Here is a 21,749-nt window from a genome sequence, read left to right as displayed (position 1 = left end):
CTCTTGCTTGACTCTGAACATCACTGACAACTTCCTCAACAGAACTAATTATTGTTTGAACAGCACTCTCAGTAAGACCAGAAGCTTGTAAGTGAGTGACAATAGATCCACACATTCCAACAAGCGAGTCCTGTGAAATAACAGTGGGAACCTGTGATACAGATGCAGAAGTAGATGGTTGATCACTAAAAGAGTCTCCTAGAGAATGTGTTTGTTGGGCAACTTCCTGTTCCATCCCTACATGTTTATCATGATAATGACTATGTACATTATGAAGATGTTTTCTAAAGCCATTGTAAGTACAAAAAGATGAAAGACATCCCTGCTCTCCACATTTTAAACGCAGATTTTTGTTTGGATATAAACCATGATGAAACTTTAAATGTTGACAAAGAGCTGAACAATTTTTGTGGTGCATTTTACAAACAAAGCATTTGAACATTGTCAAACAGTTTTTTTTTTTTAAATTCTCCTAAAAGCGTGTGGACCTTGCGGGCATTTAACGGTCTCGCAGCAGACGTGCTCTCAGTTCCTTGACTCGAGGGCTTTCTTTTGTGTTTCCAACATCAATGTTGTAGATTGTGGTTTGAATGAAGGTGTAGAAACTGGAAAGAGCTTCATCATATGAGAGGCTGAAGACAAAGTGTGCTTTGAAAAGCCCATCAAAAGCAGCCACTGAAGTTGGAGCATCACATGGGATAGCTTTCTGGTCTACAACGATGAAGAACCTCTGAATGTTCTTCTTTTGTTCACCAATGCAGAGAAGGAAGGGCTGCCTGGTGTTAGCTTTCTCCAGGAAAGTAGTGAGGCTGACTCCTTCCTGGAATTTGAATAGCACATTTCAATCATGAGTAAAATTTTCTTTTCAACTGTTTGGCTTGCATATAAGGTCTGTGGGCCCAAGCAAGTAACCCGTCTTAACACAAATGGATCCAAGTAGAATAAAACAGAGTAATGATTTATTTTTGAAGTTCACATTCTTCTGTTTGCAGGGGCAATGAGTGTGTGCTGAACCCAAATCTGTGGATTAACTTCTTTTGGAAAGGAAAGCCATACCAGATTTTATCTCTTCTGATATCTATAGATACAGCATGATTTCATACCAAATACACAAAAGATAACTAATTTACTGCGTCTTTTCTGTTTTTATCTTGTGGCTTACCATGGACCAAAAATCATTAATTACAAACAGTTTTTACAAAAAATTAGAGTAGAGTAATAGAGCATACCTTGATGAATCTCACAAGATGATTGGCTGCCTGTGCAGAGCTAATTTTTGCTGTTTTTTTGTGGCCTTTTGATATTGGGGGCAGGAGATGCAGCAACAACAGAAGAGCTGCCATGTCACTATCCCAGCCTTAAAGACAAAAAGCAAATTTGAGACAAAAGGTTAAACATGAACTAGAAAACAGTTGGAAAATAAGCAGTTAAATGATGAGATTTCTGGAAATGCTTACAGCCACAAGGATGCATAAATTACTAATTTACTAGTCTATTTACGCTCAGTTAACTGTTTTAGGACAGACAAATGGAGATGTAAGTATTTTATATACTGAAACACTGTCCAAATTTACCCCAGTCATTTGAAGCCTCCGTATCAAAAGATGCTCGTAACTCCTCAACACAAGGACTTGATGGAAGACTTTGGCTTTCTGCGATGATTTTTTGCTTGAAATACGAAGACCACTTTGTAAGAAATCTTCCAGAGGCCTCATCTCCAAGCATCATTGCAAAATCCTGATCAATCTATTAATAAGACAAAACAGGAACCAAATACTGGTTGCTTAAGTGTTCTTGGCAAAATGTTATCTTTAGTTTCAGATCATGAAATGTCTAAAAATATACTCACCAACCCTGGTGTATCAAGGAAACAAGGGAAGACATCCAAGATTGCTGATGTTGCATCTGGGTCATGTACCAGCTTCTGTCTATATTCAAAAGTAGCTTTCATCTTCTCTTTAACCACAGACCTATCTGTTGAGTGTCTAATAACAGACAGAGCCTCTCTGCACTCCTCACCAAAAAGCTGTCCACTAACAAACAAAGATTCTCTTCGGGTTGTTGGACTGTGCTGGAAGTTTGGCCTGGGACACCCACTAGCACCATCATAGGTATTGCGTTGGACAGTCTTGAGTCTCCAAGCAAGATAGCCAGTATTAGCCTCCGGATCATAGTAATGTTCCTGCTCATGCATACACATTAATCACACACAAAAACAAACAAAAAACATACACAACAAAAAAATGCAACAAAGGAATGCATATTTGGTACCACTTTAACAACATGTATAAATTACAGAGATGTTGCGTTTCAGAGATAACACTTACATAGCCATTTTTTGAGTAAGGATCTTGGAGATATGGAAAAAGCGTTGCAATCCCCAGTGCATAGTTAGTCCGAACACTTATGGGCGGAATCCTCCTTTCAAAAACAAAAAGTGTATTGCTCTTCTGCTCACTCGACAATTGTTTTTATGATCATCAAAGAATACTTACCCGTGTGATTCTATCATATCTGCAACCAGTATGTTGACCATTTGTCGACGAGTTGGATCTGACAGTGTTTTAGTTTTGTCGTATTCATTGAAAATTTCTTCACCCTTTGGGTTTGAGCTCAGAACACTACACACCTTCTGTTTAAAAAAAAAAAGTCATACTGATTAAACTGAAGTAAATTATACAAAAAAGTTAGTGTTTGTAAAATGCTGTTAAGCACTGGAAATTGCTTTAGGCTTTGCTTTTGACCTGCTTCGCTTCATCGCGATCAAGCTCTTGTAGGCCCTTCTTCCTGTTCTTTGTACTTTTGAGGATCATAGTTGAATCTGATGAACTGGTAGAAGCTGGGGACGATGGATGGTCTGACAATGAAACTGGTGATGTCAGGAGGGCAAGAGGGATTGGCTGTACCGATGACTCTGATTCATCGTCAACCACACTGATCTCAATGTCTTAAAGGGAAAAAAAGGGACATAAAAGGCACTGAAAAAAAATGTGCAAAATGCATATGAGAAGTCACAACAACTGCAATAATGTTCAACCACATAAATTATATCTGATAACAGCATGTAATATGCTCTCAACATGTAAAAGCATTTTACAGTTTTTCAAAGAAGAAAATTGGAATCTGAAAGGTTGTTAAATCTGGCTAATATTCATGTAAACTTTGAAGATCATGAAGAAATGTACTCCTCTAAGTTATTATGGATCTACTGTACCTGTTGCTGTCTGCATTCTATATCCAACTTTGAAAGCTCGAACTCCAGACTTTACCAGCTCATCAAAAATGTCTGCGTCAACTTCAGTGTCAGAGGTATCAGTGAGGATGAGTACACCTTCTGTGAAGAATTGAGGCTGCAAGCTGAACTTGTCCATAACTAAAACAAAGAAATCCAAAATGTCACTATACTATTAAAACCACCAAGTCTTACTGTCGATCACTTATAGGTGATAATTTTATACTCATTTAAATTGCACATGATGAGTACAAACCATCTTTAAGAAACTGGTGGAAATGAAAGCATTCATCACTTTCTGGAACTTTGACATAATTCTGCACTCCCCCATATTCCACCTTTGCAAGCATATCCTGTGTGGAGATTCAATAAAAAAATTAGTTGTACAGTAATTAATTGGACAAATAACCTGGTAATCAATTGAAAAAAGAAGAATCATGATCCATAACTTGTGTTAAGCAAAGCATTTTCCCAAAAGACAATTCTAGATACTAAACAATTTGTCCATCTTTCAAGTCAATATTATAGTCACGATTACGTCGACTATCAAAGTCGCTTTGTAAAATCCCAAAAGACGCAGGAATAAGTAATAGGATTTAAGAGTGTAATAACGGACTGAAACAGAAGATGGCAGCACTGCATGTACAAGGATGCCAGCTGCCGTTAAACCCCGAAGAAGAAGAAGAAGCTGTGTCCCAGAACTCATAGTGCGGCCCTGCTCAGTTTCCAACAATGGCGGCAGCTAGTTAGTTTTAATGTTACTGTTATTATTCTTTCTGGGTCACAAAATAAACGTTTAACGTGTTTTCAGGCGAGAATGTAGCTGTGTAAACCTCAAATATCTGCTCAGTTTATCAAGACACCACATATTTTCAAAAGAGCTCCGACGTTTTCGGAGACGTCTGTTACCCACTAGCTCGATAGCTAGCCGGGTGCTAGGCTCACTAGAGCCGTGAGAACACCGGACTCCCGGCAAATCGTTTTCAAACCCACCGCCGTCTTTCGCTACTCAGGTTAAACATGATATATAAGTCACTTAGATAACTTAAACATGTTATTGTTTGGCTTTTTTCAGTATTTTATTTGTTCCTGAGTAAATCGGCTGACTTTATTAAACTCCACCGAAACACTCTGCACATTTAATTAACATTTAATAAACTACTATCTTGTCTTTATTTTTAGTTAGCACATACCTTAAACACTTAAAGCTGTAATCTAATGATAGTTATATAAGAGCAGATGCTGCTGGTGCAATAAGCTGTCCGTTTTACGTCCAATTGATGCATGATCTGATTAGTGGACTAATTGCAAAAATAATCGGTGACTAGTTTACTATCAAAATCATTGTTTGTGGCAGCCCTACCCACAACACATTTGTTAAAATGATGCTCTCTATAACAACTGAAGAACACAGACAATAGTTAATTCCATAATAAATTATAAGCCTTGATCTTTTTAATTTTTACCTAAAGTGAGTGCACAAAACTCTGAAAAGATCTAAATGTTAACATAGAAGCCAGTCAGCACATCTGCTACTGCCGTTTACTATATCGGTTTATGTGGGAGATAGTTTTCAGGCTTTAAGTGCCACCATAATTTTATGCTAACCTAAACATTGTTTTAAGTGTATTTGAGTTAGCAAAAAAATGACTGAACACTCATATGCAAGTCTTTTGCCCGCCAACAATACATTTCAGCTAGCTAAAACAGATTTTTATGCTATCACCGAGCAACGTGCTAATGCTTTTCACACAGCTTTGTCTCGACTCAAAAAAGCCACAGAAATAAAAGGTAGTAGTAATAATAATTACAAGAATCTCAGAAAAAATGACTTACCAGGCGTGGCAAACAACTCGGAAAAATGGAGAGCTAAATGTTCTGAAATGGCTTCCCTTCAGCTTCATTCGGAACCTGTGATGCTGGGGGCGGAGTCTATGAATTTACTCTATTAGTGTCATAGCCCCTTTAGGAGTTCAGAGTTAAGAGGTCAAGAGTTAATGTTTCCATTTTGACACCTCCAGATTTAATATAGAAACACTAATTTTTAACACTCGATTTTAACTACTAATGTTTTACACCTCAGAGTTACATTAAAAGAAAGTGACTCTACTTAGAGTAAAATTAACTCTGCTTTTGCACAAGGTCTACTAACACCAATATATTTAACACTTTTGAATTTGCTGTGTACCATTTGAATTACTCCTTCCATGGCACTTTGATTTCATGTGATCACAACAATGTCAGCCATTAGATTGAATTACTACGATTTTAAAGTTTTCCCACTTTGCAGTTTTGGATGTTCCCATCTTTGTAAACTGAAGGTGATTATGTGGATAACTGTCCAAGTGGGGAGTTATCAGTAAATGTTGGTGTTAGCTAGTTCGGTTTAAGCCTTAAAAATAAAAATAAAAAGAGATGTTTTTATAAAAGGAAGTGGTCCCTAGTGCAATGGATTATGCATTTGCCAAAAGGTGCCTGGTTTGATCCCAGAAGGAGACACAAATCACTTGTGGGTTGCATGAAGAAGGGCTTCTGTTGTAAAAATCTACCAAATCAAGAATGAAAGGCACCTGCTGTGGCAACTTCTTGTGAATACAGCACAGACTGTGGTCCAGCAGAGGTAGCGCACTTGCAGCCTCTGGCAGTCTGGGCACGGTTTGTCTGCCTGAGAAGAGCTCTGCTGGTGATGGAGGCAGTGTACAAAGTATGTGCAAAACAGCCTTGTGGTCCACTCTTGTTTGCTCATTTGTTGGTCCATCCGGCAGCTGCAGAAAGAGTGAAGTTATAACATACAAAGAGCTGAAGTGTTAAAAACAATGAAAAGTCTCTACTGCAGTCACTGATTTATTTTTTGATCATCAAAGTTTTTTTCCATGCCCAGAGCATGTCTGCACTGGGCAACACCTCTTTCTGCATGCTGTCTGAGAGGAAACATTTGCACAGACGGACACATTTGCAAGTTCATAAATGATGCTTACAGGTTACAGTGGAAAATGAGTTTAGTTGTAGTTGTTTCATCTTATGGTTTTTAAATGTATTTGGAGGAGAGGATTGCTTTCTTAAAAGAAAAGAGTATATCCATAAACTTACCATATTGCATAATGAAATTACTTCGTTAAAAAAGTAAATAGGATTTAAAAAAAAAAAAAACCTTATTAAATGCTATTACTGACCAATGATAAGAAGGAAAGAAAAGGGAAAAAAAATTACCCACCATATAGATTCTCTGACTGGGAAAATTGTGCATGGAGACCAAATGCTTTTTAATCTTGATAAGTGGGGTGGGCAATTTTAGCAAGAGAGTCTGCAGAGACTCACTTGCTATTAGAGTAAGCTTCCAGTGGCCATTGTGAGAAACACACTTTGTGGTATTTCTATTTTAGTGCCAGAGGTTAAAGACTGTTTAGGATTCATCCTTGAACTATGTTCTGCAATTACTACTGTATGTCCTCGTCTCACAACTTAGAGCTAGTTTGTTCCCAGAGTGTTTGTTATGTGGGGCGTGATGTGAAAAGGAGCCAAATGTGAACTCTGGATAATCCCTGTGTCTGCTACATGCCCCAGGACACCAAGCTGGCAGGACACCCAGAGCCTCATCCATCTGATAATGCAGAGAGCCCCAGAAAATATATTTGTTTTAGATTCTAAACAATCCTCTAAGTTAAACCTAGTGCGTGAAAATCAATGCATGAGAAACATGTGGAGTACTGCAGCAGTCAGTGAACAACAGTGCACCTAAGAAAGACCTTTTGAGAGGAAATCAGATTTCATTAGTTAGTAAAACATCTCAACATCCTGACGGTTAGATAAGCATGACCAAATTCAGTGGTGTTTGATAATTCTTAACAGAAATGTAGGTTAGGGTCCACAGCAATGACCTATTTGCTGTAGAAAAACGCTCTCCTTACGGATTGAGTGCCAAAAAGCTCACAAATTTGCTTTTAATAACTATTTTGCAGTATTTAATTTTTCTCTGAACTTTTTTCTCTGAACTGTTCAGATATTTCTTTAAATTTGATTTCTGAACTTGCAGAACTAAATAATTACTGAAAAAATATGACTGTGTAATTTCAGACCACCATCTTGATAGAAACCATTCACCTCAATGATCCATACTGTGCAAAGAGGGATTGTAAAGAACATAATGTAAGCCCAAGGTATAAATTTAGGGGCAAAGAAAGACAGTATGAACCCCCCTCAGTCTGAAAGGAAAGAAATGTGGTATAATGTAACTCAAACTCACTGAAGCGTCACATCAACGAAACAGCCTGAACCATGTGTCTTTTTTTTTTCATGACGCATGTGAAGTTCAGACATGTAATACAAAAGGAAAAAACAAAATGTGTTCCATGTGTTTTTCACATGTGTATTTCATGGATCATTCCTTTATACTACAGATAATCTCAATCAGTGCCCCCAGTAGAAAAGAGCAACAAGAATTGTAATGACAAAATCTAATTATACCGAAAATGAGGGGAAAATATCTTTCAATTAATGTCCTGTTTCAACAAATAGCATGCCAACTGTACTGCGAATTCCAACTGAATGTTAAAACAGTATAACATTCATTATACTCATTGTTGTGTTTTTGAACCTTAAATTACCTTCATGTTTTCAATTAAAAATACAAGGACTCGGTTCATTAAAATACATAATCTGAAGTCATTTAATGTAGTTAAATCTGTAACAAAATGTTGTTTTTGTTGTTTCCAGGGTGAAGGAATTTTTTCGTTTAGTTTTTTTATCCAAACATCCCCAAACAAACACTCTCTAGTATTCTTATTTTGGGCGAACCAATGTTTAGTTTCCTCCATGGTAACTAATTCATCAGCAGAGTGAATGATTCATTGTTTAGTTAGTTTGCGCTGTGACCTCAGGTAATTACAATGTATCAAATTCTATTATCGTCTACACTCACTGGAATCTTTTAACGTACACCTGTTCAGCTGCTTGTTTGGGGGAAAATCTAATCAGCCAATCACATGGCAGTAAATCAATGCATTTAGGTATGCAAACATGGTCCAGATGCCCTGCTGAAGTTCATGGCTGTTGGTGCCAGATGGGCTGGTCTCAGTAAACCGCTGATCTGCTGGTATTTTCCCACACAAGCATCTCAAGGGTTGATAGACTATGGTCAGAAAAGAGAACATATACAGTGAGCAGCAGTTCTCTGAGATAAAATGTCTTATTGATACCAGAGATCAGAGGAGAATGACCACACTATTTTGATTTGATTTGAAAGCAACAGTAACTCAAATTTTAACCAAGGTATGCAGAAGTTAATGGGCAATATGTTGAACCTTGAAGCAGATGGGCTACAGCAGCAGAAGACCACACCAGCTGTTACTTCATTTCTAAAAGTAAGAAAAAAGGGCCTATAATTCACTCTTATAATCTTATAATAACTTTTTTCACAAAATTCACACAAATTGGACAGAAAAAAAATGGAAAAATGTTATGTGGTCTGGTAAGCCTCAAGTTCTGTTGTCACATTTGGATGATAGGGTCAAAATTTGCCATACACAACATGAAAACCTGGGTCCATCCTGACTTGTACTAACAATTTATACTGCTGGTGGTGTAATTTTCCTGACGTACTTTGGACCCTTTAGTACTACTTGAGCATCACTTAAATGCCACAGCCTACCAGAGCATTGTTTCTGACCATGTCCATCCCTTTATATCCATTGCTTACCCATCTTCTAATGGCTGCTTCAAGCAGGATGCCATGTCACAAACTTTAAATCATTTGAAAGTGGTTTCATGAACTGGTGACTGTGGAGGAAGAACTGTGTCATGCCTCTGGAAACCAAGACTCGCATCATGGATTTGCAGTCGACAAATCTGCACTGTCAACAAAACAATATTTCAGAGGAATGTTTGCACACCTTCCTGAATCTATGCAACAACGAATCAAGACAATTCTGAAGGCAGAAGTCCAACCACGTAGGTGGTAGCAACGTGTGCCTAATGAAATTTCAGGTGATTCATTTAAGCTTAAGTGGTGAAGGGTACAGTCTATCAACAGCTCCTGTATAAACACAATGCCATCATCTCAATATGCACCAGCATTTTTACCGACCAAAACGACAGGTATCTTGGATGTCAACATCAGCCTGCCATTTCAGTCCACTCTACATAACAAAAAAGAGGCATTGTTGAATGTATGTATATTAGCTGACGAGTGAAGGAAAGCTTGGTGACAATCAATACTAGAAATGAAAACGATATACCAAAGAACAATGGCCAGATGTTGCATATGGATTGTATATGACTATATTCCCTTTATAAATAATAATGATGATGAGAGAGAGATTGTGTTGGCATGCAGCAACATATATTTTTCTTTCTTTGATCTTTTTTTTAACTTTCTTTAAATGACTGTCTCTTAAGTTAACCACGACAGAAAAACATGATAAACATAAATATTCATCATGTGAATGGAGGAAATCATACATATTCATTCATATGTTCTCATGTCATAGATGTCAGCATGTAAACATTCCTGCACTTCCAAATTCAAATAAAACCACACCATTTCCAAAAGCCCTTATGGCATTACAGCCAGCGATAATGTTACAGATGGAGAGACCAGGCGGCTGATCCACAGTGGCAGATGTGTCAAGTTTGTTTTCTCATGTGGCGTTTAGTACAGGAAAGAAAAGGGGAAGGACAAGGAGGAGGTATTAAAAAGCAACTAAAAACACAAGCAAGAAAATTATTAAATAAATAAATGTGATGTATTAATGTAATAACAAAATACAGAGGTGCAGAGTACAGCAGGGACTGGATATACAGGGAGTGCAGAATTATTAGGCAAGTTGTATTTTTGAGGAATAATTTTATTATTGAACAACAACCATGTTCTCAATGAACCCAAAAAACTTATTAATATCAAAGCTGAATGTTTTTGGAAGTAGTTTTTAGTTTGTTTTTAGTTTTAGCTATTTTAGGGGGATATCTGTGTGTGCAGGTGACTATTACTGTGCATAATTATTAGGCAACTTAACAAAAAACAAATATATACCCATTTCAATTATTTATTTTTACCAGTGACACCAATATAACATCTCCACATTCACAAATATACATTTCTGACATTCAAAAACAAAACAAAAACAAATCAGCGACCAATATAGCCACCTTTCTTTGCAAGGACACTCAAAAGCCTGCCATCCATGGATTCTGTCAGTGTTTTGATCTGTTCACCATCAACATTGCGTGCAGCAGCAACCACAGCCTCCCAGACACTGTTCAGAGAGGTGTACTGTTTTCCCTCCTTGTAAATCTCACATTTGATGATGGACCACAGGTTCTCAATGGGGTTCAGATCAGGTGAACAAGGAGGCCATGTCATTAGTTTTTCTTCTTTTATACCCTTTCTTGCCAGCCACGCTGTGGAGTACTTGGACGCGTGTGATGGAGCATTGTCCTGCATGACAATCATGTTTTTCTTGAAGGATGCAGACTTCTTCCTGTACCACTGCTTGAAGAAGGTGTCTTCCAGAAACTGGCAGTAGGACTGGGAGTTGAGCTTGACTCCATCCTCAACCCGAAAAGGCCCCACAAGCTCATCTTTGATGATACCAGCCCAAACCAGTACTCCACCTCCACCTTGCTGGCGTCTGAGTCGGACTGGAGCTCTCTGCCCTTTACCAATCCAGCCACGGGCCCATCCATCTGGCCCATCAAGACTCACTCTCATTTCATCAGTCCATAAAACCTTAGAAAAACCAGTCTTGAGATATTTCTTGGCCCAGTCTTGACGTTTCAGCTTGTGTGTCTTGTTCAGTGGTGGTCGTCTTTCAGCCTTTCTTACCTTGGCCATGTCTCTGAGTATTGCACACCTTGTGCTTTTGGGCACTCTAGTGATGTTGCAGCTCTGAAATATGGCCAAACTGGTGGCAAGTGGCATCTTGGCAGCTGCACGCTTGACTTTTCTCAGTTCATGGGCAGTTATTTTGCGCCTTGGTTTTTCCACATGCTTCTTGCGACCCTGTTGACTATTTTGAATGAAACGCTTGATTGTTCGATGATCACGCTTCAGAAGCTTTGCAATTTTGAGACTGCTGCATCCCTCTGCAAGATATCTCACTATTTTTGACTTTTCTGAGCCTGTCAAGTCCTTCTTTTGACCCATTTTGCCAAAGGAAAGGACGTTGCCTAATAATTATGCACACCTGATATAGGGTGTTGATGTCATTAGACCACACCCCTTCTCATTACAGAGATGCACATCACCTAATATGCTTAATTGGTAATAGGCTTTTGAGCCTATACAGCTTGGAGTAAGACAACATGCATGAAGAGGATGATGTGGACAAAATACTCATTTGCCTAATAATTCTGCACTCCCTGTATGATGAATCTGATCAACTACAATGGAATGGAAGGGCACACAAGAAAGCCACATGGTGTTGTTTCTGCAGTGAGAATCACATTCTCAATATATAAACTTAAACAAATTCTATAGTGATCATCCAGGTGGGACCAGGAATGATATTGTCTGGGTGCATTTTAGAAAGTAAAACAACAAGCCTGGCAACATCAAGAAAACTTAAATTCATGCTTCAGGTCACTCGGCTGAAATTACAATTTCTTGTGCTTACAATGATTTCTTTTAAGAACCAACGTTTTACTATTGCCAAAAAGGTCACATATTTTTCACTTAAGTACAGATAGCAGTAAAAGTTGACATACTGATTCAACTTCTTTACTCAAGTAAAAATGAAAAACTACAGCCTCTGAAATGTACTCAAATTTGAAAAATACAAATGAGCTCTACCAGGTGTTGTTGTGCAGAGGAAACTGAACTACATGTGATGGAATACACAGCGTGTATGGAAAAATACATGCTGTATTTCAAATTAAATTCAAATTCTAATGAATATACTTACTCTGAACATTGGACATATGCAGAGAAAAACAAAGGGAATTTTAAAAACTATCTCTATTTGTTGCTGCCTACATTGTAGATGGGTGATTTTGCCTCCTCACCTAAACAGGATAATGACTATAATCAGTGGAAAAGTATTAACCCTAAGATCGGTTGTTATGGTGCAGCGTGGGAAAAGAATCACTTAGAATCAAAATAATTTTACTGTAAGAGCAGATAGGGTTCTTTATCTGCAGGCTGCGATCAGCTGATTTGTGCTTTGTGGATTTAGCTATCTTGAATTCAACAAGATATAACCAGATACTCCATAAGGACGCAGTCACTTTAGGGAAAACAGTGATTGGAGTCGGTGGCACAACCAAAATTATTCCAAGTGCCTTTGAAGTGGTCACTTCAAAGAAGGGGACCAAGTCTGAGATGACTTCCACACAGTTTTCCATATTTGAAGCGACATAGGTGCTTCAAAACATTCATAAAATGGGGATATAATACTGTAGCAATAAGACGAAGACAGTCTGCTATCAAGAGTCAAGTTGGTACATTCAATCTGTTTGAAATACTGCTAAAATTAACTGTGGTGAATCTCAAATCTGTTGTCATCGGCATCAGACCTGTAGTGCGTTACACTGCCACTGGCAGACCACAGAGAATCCACATGTCAAGCCTCACAGTCTGGACTTTTTACTAATAAAGTAAGACAATGCAAGCCCAAGTTTTATGCTTATGTTTCTCTCTGTAAACAATGTACAACAGAGTACAATATGTGGTCATATTAGGAAAAAAAATAGTGTTCATTTTGGGAATAAAGTCGAAATGCTATTTTGAGAATACAGTCGAATTGTGGAGACTAAAGATTAAAGTACTTACTGTGTTACATGTAAGCACTGGGACTGCACAGAGCGATGCACTGGGACAGCTGTCTCATATTGCTATTAGGGAGTCTCTGATGAAATGCTACGCACACTGTTTGCTAGCTTTGCAGCTGCTATGATGGCCCGATAGAAAGAACCAGTCACACTCCTATCATTAATTGCATCATTCAGAGCTAGAACTTGTGCTCCATAATACTGTAAAACATGTTGCAGAGCGGAGTCATTTTCACATATTTATTAGCTGTCAAACTTCAAAGGTCTGCTGTTGATTTCAATAAATGGAACAAGATGCCCCCCTTCCACCAAGATGCATTGGTGAGATGCCCTCACCAAATAGCACCCTTTGTCCTGTTGTGTTTATTTGTGGCTGTTTATTAGAAGCTCAGGTTTTTGTGATCCTTTACATTACGCACTTGGAGACCTAAATGATAGTGCAGATGAGTTGTTCATTGATGGACACTGATTACAAGTGATTGCAATGTGTTGACCGTCTGTTTGCCCTTTATAAGTTAGATGGCAAATATTTGCAAACCTTTTAGACTAATTGCAGTCAGAGTCACACTGAGATAAGTTGCCTGTCACCAGGCGACATTTGCAGTTCATTTGCAACCAAAATTGGTCATCCTGAAGTTAAGTCTAATCTCCGCTCAGTCTCTTGGTGACCAGTTGGTTAGCATCTACTTGCAATCAGTCCCAGACAGCACAAAAAATGCAAATAGCCAGATATTGTACAAAAGATTGTACAGCAGTCGGCTTGTCTAATGTGACTGGGGCCAAACCTCTAAGCAGTGTAAAGCTAGTATAAAAATGCAATTAAAAGAGTAAATCCAATCAGCATCACCTTAAATTTAAAATGAATTTTCCTATCCTTGATGTCACCTAACATTTACCATTAACACCACAACCAACTCTGTGCCAGTTCAAAACAATGCATAACTGTGAGCGTTACGACCGTGCTACAAATTAAACAGTGTAGTCTCTGATAAAGTAGAACTTTAAAAGCAGATTTCTCCTCCACTTATGTTCTTAATTTCTTTCTTCCTTGTTGTTCAGTCAGTCCACACAAGTCTGCTTTTCTCTCTGCTTGGTTTGACGCTTTCATTTTTCCGCTATTTGTTCATTAGTTTTTATTGTTATTATTATTTATGGTGGGACTTACCAACAAGTAAAATCCTCACATCTGGACCTCTGTAGGATCTCTGTGTGCGCGCAAATAAACTTGAAACATCTTAAAGCCTAAAAGTCAACTCAAAGCCTAAAAGTTCACAAGTTCACCAAAAGTGTATAGCGTACACAGCAGTTAAAGTGTACAGATACATAGAGATTACTGCGCATACGCCCATGTCAGAGATTTTCCAACCTCCAGTAAACACGTCTTCATTTATTTCCATGACAACAGTCAATAGCACTCCCACCCTTCTTCTCTGTAGTGTAACTTCCCTGAGGTCAGTCACACAGAAGTGTAGTTTGGAGAATGGAGAACAAAACAGACTGCAGAACAGATAAGCACACTATAGTTGTTGCTGTGCTTTGCAGCACCTAGTTGCAAGCTACAGTTACAAATGTAAGTGACTGTGTGATACAGGTTAAAGTATTTAAAAAAAAAATTACTATCAGTGGGATGTTGATATACTTTTAAGCTAAAGAAACAGAGTTGCAGTAGCATTTGTGTTAAAGGCGGAGAACTACGTAACACCTACACTGCTATTTTAGATCAGAGGTGTCAAACATAAGGATCGGGGGCCAGATTTGACCTGGCAAAGTCTCCAATCCGGCCCACTGAACATCATTAGAAAATGAGGGCATAAATTTTGGATTTTGAGTAATTTTATAGCTTGTGCTACTGATAAAGACCTCCCCCACAGCCATTCATACTACACCACAGTAATTAGGTACCGTATTGTACGGACCATAAGGTGCACCAGATTATAAGGCGCATTAAGTGAAACAAAACAGTCAGATAAGTCAAACTTTTCTAAACTCATTCTTCTTGCTTCCTCCACTTCCATACCATTGATTCATTAATGTTAAATTCTCTCGTAGATGCTCTGTTCCAGTGTTGTTTGGTCCGTTTACATCCTGCCATGCGATTGCATTTGTCCCTAACCATCAGGAACCCTCACGTTAACTTTTATCGAGTGGAAAAAAAGTTAGCGTTCATCCTCCAGCTTCACTGTGTTTATGTTATGCTAACATAGCTGTGTCGCTAGCGATCACATAGCACAATATTATATACCAGCTAACTTCAGTAACACTACAAACGTCACTGCTGTTTAGTTTTCTGTCATCATTTATGTTGGAAGTGATAGCAGAGCTGTACGTTTAAATTTTTTCAGAAATCTCTCAGTCAGAACATGGTATATCATGTTTAGGTGGAAACTAGCGGGCTAACTTCCTGCTAGCTTCTAACTCCGTTAAAGTTAATAAATTCTGTTTTCATGGATGCATGGATGTTAAACTTAATTGTTACACCTGATAAAGCAGCAAGTAAGCACAACCAGAATTCATACATAAGACGCACCAGATTAAAAGGTGCACTGTCGATTTTTTAAAAAATTAAAGGATTTTAAGTGCGCCTTATAGTGCAGAAAATACGGTAATAAATAAATGACAGTAAAGTTCCTGTTTCTTGGGGTTTTTTTATATTTACAATCGAAACTGTTTTTTTACAATGGGTCCGCAATAAAATAAATAAAACTGGACATTTTCTATGAATTAATAAAAGCTCTGTCCTTTATAATTACATCACAGCCTGGGCAGTGAGTTTTAACTTTTAAACATTTGTTTCTTACAACTTCAGTCTAAAGAGTTGTGCTGACAGATTTCTTTCATTTACTACTGCAGCATTTCTTTATCAAGTAGCAAAACTCAGTCATATTGTTGAAATTGCATTTTCTTTCTCTTTCTTCTTGCATGTCGCCCACGATGTAAAATGAGTTTGACATCCCTTTTTTTGTTACACCAATCTGATTCTTCAGTGCTGGCTAGGCTCGGAGCTCATCACACGCCAAATATATTCAGTTAACAGGGCGCTTATGTAGGACCTTTGAGAGGAAATAAGGTTTCGTTAGGTAGTAGAAAGTCTCAACATTGTGTCAGTCAATCACGTTTGATCAAATTCAGTAGTGTTATAATAGTACATAATGACAGAATGATAATTCTTAACAGAAATCTTGAGTAGATACATAGAAATTTGGGCGTGATGAGTAAACATCCAACAGAGGATGACTGAAAGATCAGGTAGTGGATTTTGAAAAGTGAAAAAATTTGATATTTCACTTAGGGCTGGGCTATATCATACCGTTCACGGTAATACCGGTGTAATTTTGGGCAACGATAGGAAAATGAAATATCGCGATAGAATGTGGGTAAAATGCGCATGCGCAGTGCCTATGTTTACATACGCACATGGCGGCGACGCAGAATGAGAAGAGCGAAAGTGGATCGTTGAATGAAACAGATGAACCAGAATTGGTTTGTAAAAATGCTGCAACTTCAGTGGTGTGGAACTGGTTTAGCTTTCGTCCATCAGATACACAACAAAGCACTATTTTTGGTAGCGCATGCTAGCGGGCCGTCGTTATTACAGTGTTGTTTGGAAAATACGGCACACTTAAAATCAATCCTTTGATTTTTCTGAAAATCGACAGTGCCACTTATAATCCCGTGTGCCTTATGTATGAATTCTGGTTGTGTTTACTGATCTCGAAACGATTTTATGTCCTACACGGCGCTCGAAAATCTGTCAAATGTTTCAGTATGACTTTGCTAAGCTACGAACCCGCACCGCTTGATGGATTGTCGCAGCATTACGGCTATCGTAGGCAGGCGCCTCGCGGAGTGATACGTACTGTGCTTTAACATAATATTACCGTATTGTGTGTGTATAACTTCTTTTTAAGTTTTGTGGATATTATACATGGTTATGCTGAGGACATGTCGGCCAATTTCCACTGGAAATGCCTTTTGGTTAAACTGTCAGCAAGGAATTTGCACGGTTACATTTTTATATAACTTTAATGCACATAAAAAACATCTGCTTGTTTAAGTGAAAATACATTGATGGGGTTTTTTGCACTAATAAAGTTGTGGAGTTGTAAAGCATTTTGTCTAGTGTCAATTATATCGTCAGTTATATTGTTATCGCAAATTTTCAAATGTATATCGTGATAAATATTTTTGGTCATATCGCCCTGCTCTAATTTCACTCTGGACAAAAACTATAGACTGATGCTATAATCCCTACATTGGCTAATATTTTACTAAAGTTAGAAAGAACCATTCTTTAGGTACTTGTTATTATTCTACAGCCAACAGAAGAGTGGTCCAAAATAACAAGCACTGCATCAATTACACCTTTAGCTGCAAGCCCCCACCACAGGTTTGAAGAAGCTGTGCTAATAATAATATTGGAAATAATAATAGTAATGAAAAGACTACATGGTCATCATGCTCTTGTGTTCTGTTATTACACTTGTAGAGCAATTATACATGTCCACGTTAGTAAGTGTTTAGCAATTATTGGACCACACAGCTTTGTAATTTTTTTTACAAAAATATAGTGAAAATATTACATTTCTAATCTGACTTGTACAGTTGTGTTAGGTCATGTGGAGGTATCACTTAGTCACTGCAAGCTAGCAACTTTTCAATTCAGCAGCATCTTGCTGTAGGTGTGTAAAACAAAGTTTGACACTCAAACATCCTCCACCCTTCCACTCTCTTTGTTTCTGTCTTCTTGTCTGTGTTTCTCTGCGTTTTCAGTGTTTTCCTGATATTCGGATTCAGCTCTTCCATAACAAATACACATTGTTGCCATAGTTACATTTCTCAGTGTCCTTGAAAGACTCTGCAACACATCACTTCTGAGAAAGAGGACCACTTTAAATCCCTGAGCTGTGAGTGTTGTCTACATGATTCTTAATAACTGGTGCAAAGGAACCAAACTTTTTTTTATCATTATTATTCTTTTATGTTATTTTTTCAGTATGATGAGGGTGAGATTTGGCTGTCATTTCAATCTCCACTAAAGTGTTACAAAAAGTATTTTTTTTCCCTCACGAATAGAGGGTCCTTAATGTTTTTTCAGTTATGATTTTCCCAGATGAGCTCACCTATTTTCTTTCTGCTCTCTGACACCATCTGACCAAAGCTGACGCCTGGTTAGCGTAACGTATGTCATGTGCTGTAGGTGTGTAAGGTGTGTGTGTGTGTGTGTGAGAGAGAGAGAGAGAGAGAGAGAGAGAGAGTAAAAAAGAAAGTGTGGTGATAAGTGTTTAAATGTACTTTTAATTCTCACAAACCTTGTGAGTTTCTCTTTAGTTTATGCTTCATTTTCTTAACCTTCGTGCTGGCTGTGTGTGTAATCTTTCTGGAACAAATCTGCTCCTCTGAGGTACTGAGGTGTGGCAGGGTAAAAAGGTTAAAGGTGGCCCTATGTTGTAGACTCTGCTCTTTCCATGGAGATAAGGAAAACAAAAAAAGCTCTGACCATCTATGTCTTTCTTCCCATTGTAGCCATTGTAGAACTGCATGAAGAGACATCAAATAAAGGAGCACGATTGAGTCTACCGAGCTGCTTCCACATTCACCCTAGATTTTCACATTTCTTAGGTGAAGCTACAACACATGGCTAAATAATACTTCACTTAAAGTTTCCCTAGGAGCAAAAGATGACAGAGTGGAACAGCATAAATACTGTACCTCCCATTCTCACTGTCATTTGAATTCTCCGGCTCTGTTGAAGCCTAATTTGGTCAGCCGAGGTAGAGTTTTTGAGTAGTTTACATAACCTTGTGTCAAATTCCCCTACACTGATTACAGCATTACATGTGAACTCTCCAGCTCACTCTTTTTGTGCGGTGAGCATTGCTTTAAACATCTGCACACATGTACAGTATGTGTGAAAGTGCTAAGGCTTAAAAAGAGGGAGTGGTATTTTAAATTCACCATCATGGTGGATGAACCATGAACCAAAGAGAGCAAGCCTGTCAGATTTTAACACAGCATGGCCAGGGCATTATCATGTATCAAAGCACAATGTTATTCTTTTAGAACAGTTGGACTTTTATAGATGTTTTAGTCCTTCATTTAGAAGAAGCTTTTGTCCAGAGACAGATTAGAGGAGATATAAAGTAGAAAGTTTTCAACAAGTCTCATAAGTGGTAAGATTTCAAGTTCTTTTTTGAAGATAAAAGAGATTAAAAATACAAGGGTTTGGTGTCATGCCTAGGCAACTGTTGCAATGACGCAATGAAATTCCTACTCTGGAAATCCACACAGCAACATCAGACAAGACACTAAGGCTACGTCCACACTAATGCGTTTTCGTTTGAAAACACCTCGTTTTGGCCTCCCGTCCACACTGAGACAGCGTTTTGGCTCAAGGAAAACGCCGCGTTTTGAAAATGCTCTCGAAAACGCATACATTTGAAAATGGTGCTTTCGCGTCGCAGTGTGGACAGCGAAAACTGAGACTTTTTTGAAAACAATGACATATTTTAGTCATGTGATGCAGTCAAGTGACCAATTAAACTAAGATAGTGGAGGGCATTACACAGCAGTCAATTTTGACAGATTAAAGATTAATATCAATCTGTACATGCTCCAGATAGCTTTTCTTCGAATTCTTTTATTCTCACTCGCTTTTGCAACTTTGTACTTTTGTGATTCTCGCAGCAACAACTCCACCTTATTGTTAGTCCATTTAAAAAACTTGGTGCTTTTCCTGAACATTTTGCCACGGCGTTTCAAAGACCCGGAAAGTAAAGAAATGGCAGACAGAAGTGAGGCAGGTCAAATCGTCTTGCATTTCACGCATGCGCAGTACTGGAACGTCACCGCTTTCGGCCGTTTCAATGTTGACGCACAACTTTGTGAAAACGACTGAAAACGACAGTGTGGACGCGGAGCACTTTCAGACAAAAACACCGTCTTCAAATCTATCTGGGCTAGTGTGGACGTAGCCTAAAACACACTTTAAAAAAAATCAAGCCCAATGTGTGAATTAAAGCAGTAAGTAGGATGGAGTGAAACTTAGCACCTGTCAAGACTAGAAGACGAGGTGTGCCTGAACAGTTGGGCTGTTTTTGGTTTCGCACTCTCGTGGTTTCTTCCTCATAGGAGTGTGAATAGGCTTTGCAGGGGGAACTGTTATCCTTAATTGCCTTATTAACCTTCCTGATGACTTTTGTTCTTGATGGATATTCTGCTGTGATAGTAAGAATATTTTCTCACAGAACAGCTGGATCAAAAGGCAACAAGACCACATGTGGTCTTTTTGCCATAGTTGTCAACAAGTTATTAAAAGCTGAAAATAAGGTTGATGTAAGCATTTAAAATGTTTTGACTCAGTTTGAGAGAGATTTAATTGTCTTGATACATGTATCTTCACTGTTGTGTTTTTAAACATCAAAGCATTTAAATGTGCTTGCTCTCTTCACCTCTGTCTTACCAATGTGCAGTGATTAGTGCTGTCTGGCTGGGATCATTAGGAGTTCAATGGAAATCAGCTGAGATAATTATGGTAGGACTCAAACCAAATACCAGAGATGTGCAGTTCATATATTGATGACTTGAGGAGTTGGTAGTTCATCATTTTAAAGACTCTCAACAGATCCTATGGAATAAGAAAGACTTTTTTTATGCTATTTTAGTTGTAAAAAGAACGGTCTGGATTCTCAAATGGTTGACTATGTCCTGATTTAGGCTACTGCAGGGAATCATTGTTAAGGTTACAATGTAACCTGCTCAAGTGTCGAAACCATACATCCTTGTGCTGGTTCGTTACATGTTAGTTATCTTGTGGTTGTGTCCCAGTGCTTTATATGCAGTGCCAACTGGAAGAAACAAATTAAATGCTGGGACTTTTTCCCTCCTGGATCCCCACTATTTATTGTTGTTGTTTTTTTCAGGGGCAAAAATATCCATCCCCCCAAGTACTCTTTGTTTTCCATCTGCCTCCATCCATTAATTTGCTAAACTTTGTGAGTTCTTCTATTGAGGCTATGATTATTATTCCTAATTTTGAGGCAATGATTGTTATTTTCTCTTTGATAAATTCAAAAACTGATGAAACAGTACCCCAAAAGAAAGCACAGGAACAACTGGTGATACTGGACAAAACAATCACAATTGTAACAATCACAATTGTAACAATCACAATTGTCACAATCACAATCACTTCACGTGTAGTTATATTTCTAGGAAGGTGCACGTCAGGTTACACGATGGGTTATGGTTTCAGGGGTTTGTGGTTATGAAGTAGCTATGACGTAGGTCTCCCACTGAAGCATAAATCCCCAGTAAACAGTTGTAACTTTTCATACATTGTCACTAAGGAAGTCAGGAATTAGTCTGTCAATGCCCACCCATGTTGAGTTTCTCAGTGGGGCCTTTCTGACTGAGGCTATCCAGCTTTAAAATTACACACATGCACATGACCATATTCAGATGCAAACACACACGCAGAAGCACAAGTGAGCTAGTGTATATCACCAAGTTCACATACGGCCATTTGGACCTCTCGAGGATTCTGTAAACATGCATATGTACCCTCTCTCAAGCCAGTTAGAATGATGTAAATTAAAGCATGCAAACATTGCAAAACTTCCATCTCCTCTATGGTCAAACCAATAAAATGTGATAGGTCCTTTAACACTCTTAGCTGAGGCTGTGTTAAACAGGGGAAAGTCAAAAACTATGTTTTCATTGAGGCTTAAACAAAAGTTTTACTGCAGCAGTTGTAAAA

General features: G+C 38.3%; 1 protein-coding gene across 1 annotated transcript; it reads right to left on the bottom strand.

Moving 5' to 3' along the window:
- Positions 1–257: 257 nt before the first annotated feature.
- Positions 258–1,757, bottom strand: LOC120722006. The gene is made up of 3 exons (XM_040012702.1): positions 1,575–1,757; positions 1,230–1,357; positions 258–820 (listed from the first exon to the last, which is right to left on the bottom strand). Exons 1-3 carry the CDS (start codon positions 1,726–1,728, stop codon positions 500–502), a joined length of 603 nt encoding a protein of 200 aa, XP_039868636.1. The 5' UTR covers positions 1,729–1,757; the 3' UTR covers positions 258–499.
- Between the last annotated feature and the right edge of the window lie 19,992 nt (positions 1,758–21,749).

Source organism: Simochromis diagramma, unplaced genomic scaffold, assembly GCF_900408965.1.
Source record: "Simochromis diagramma unplaced genomic scaffold, fSimDia1.1 OVJJ01000618.1, whole genome shotgun sequence".
NCBI lineage: Eukaryota > Metazoa > Chordata > Actinopteri > Cichliformes > Cichlidae > Simochromis > Simochromis diagramma.
The sequence above is the reverse complement of the archived record's forward strand: the minus strand, read 5'-3'. Positions and strand labels throughout refer to the sequence as shown.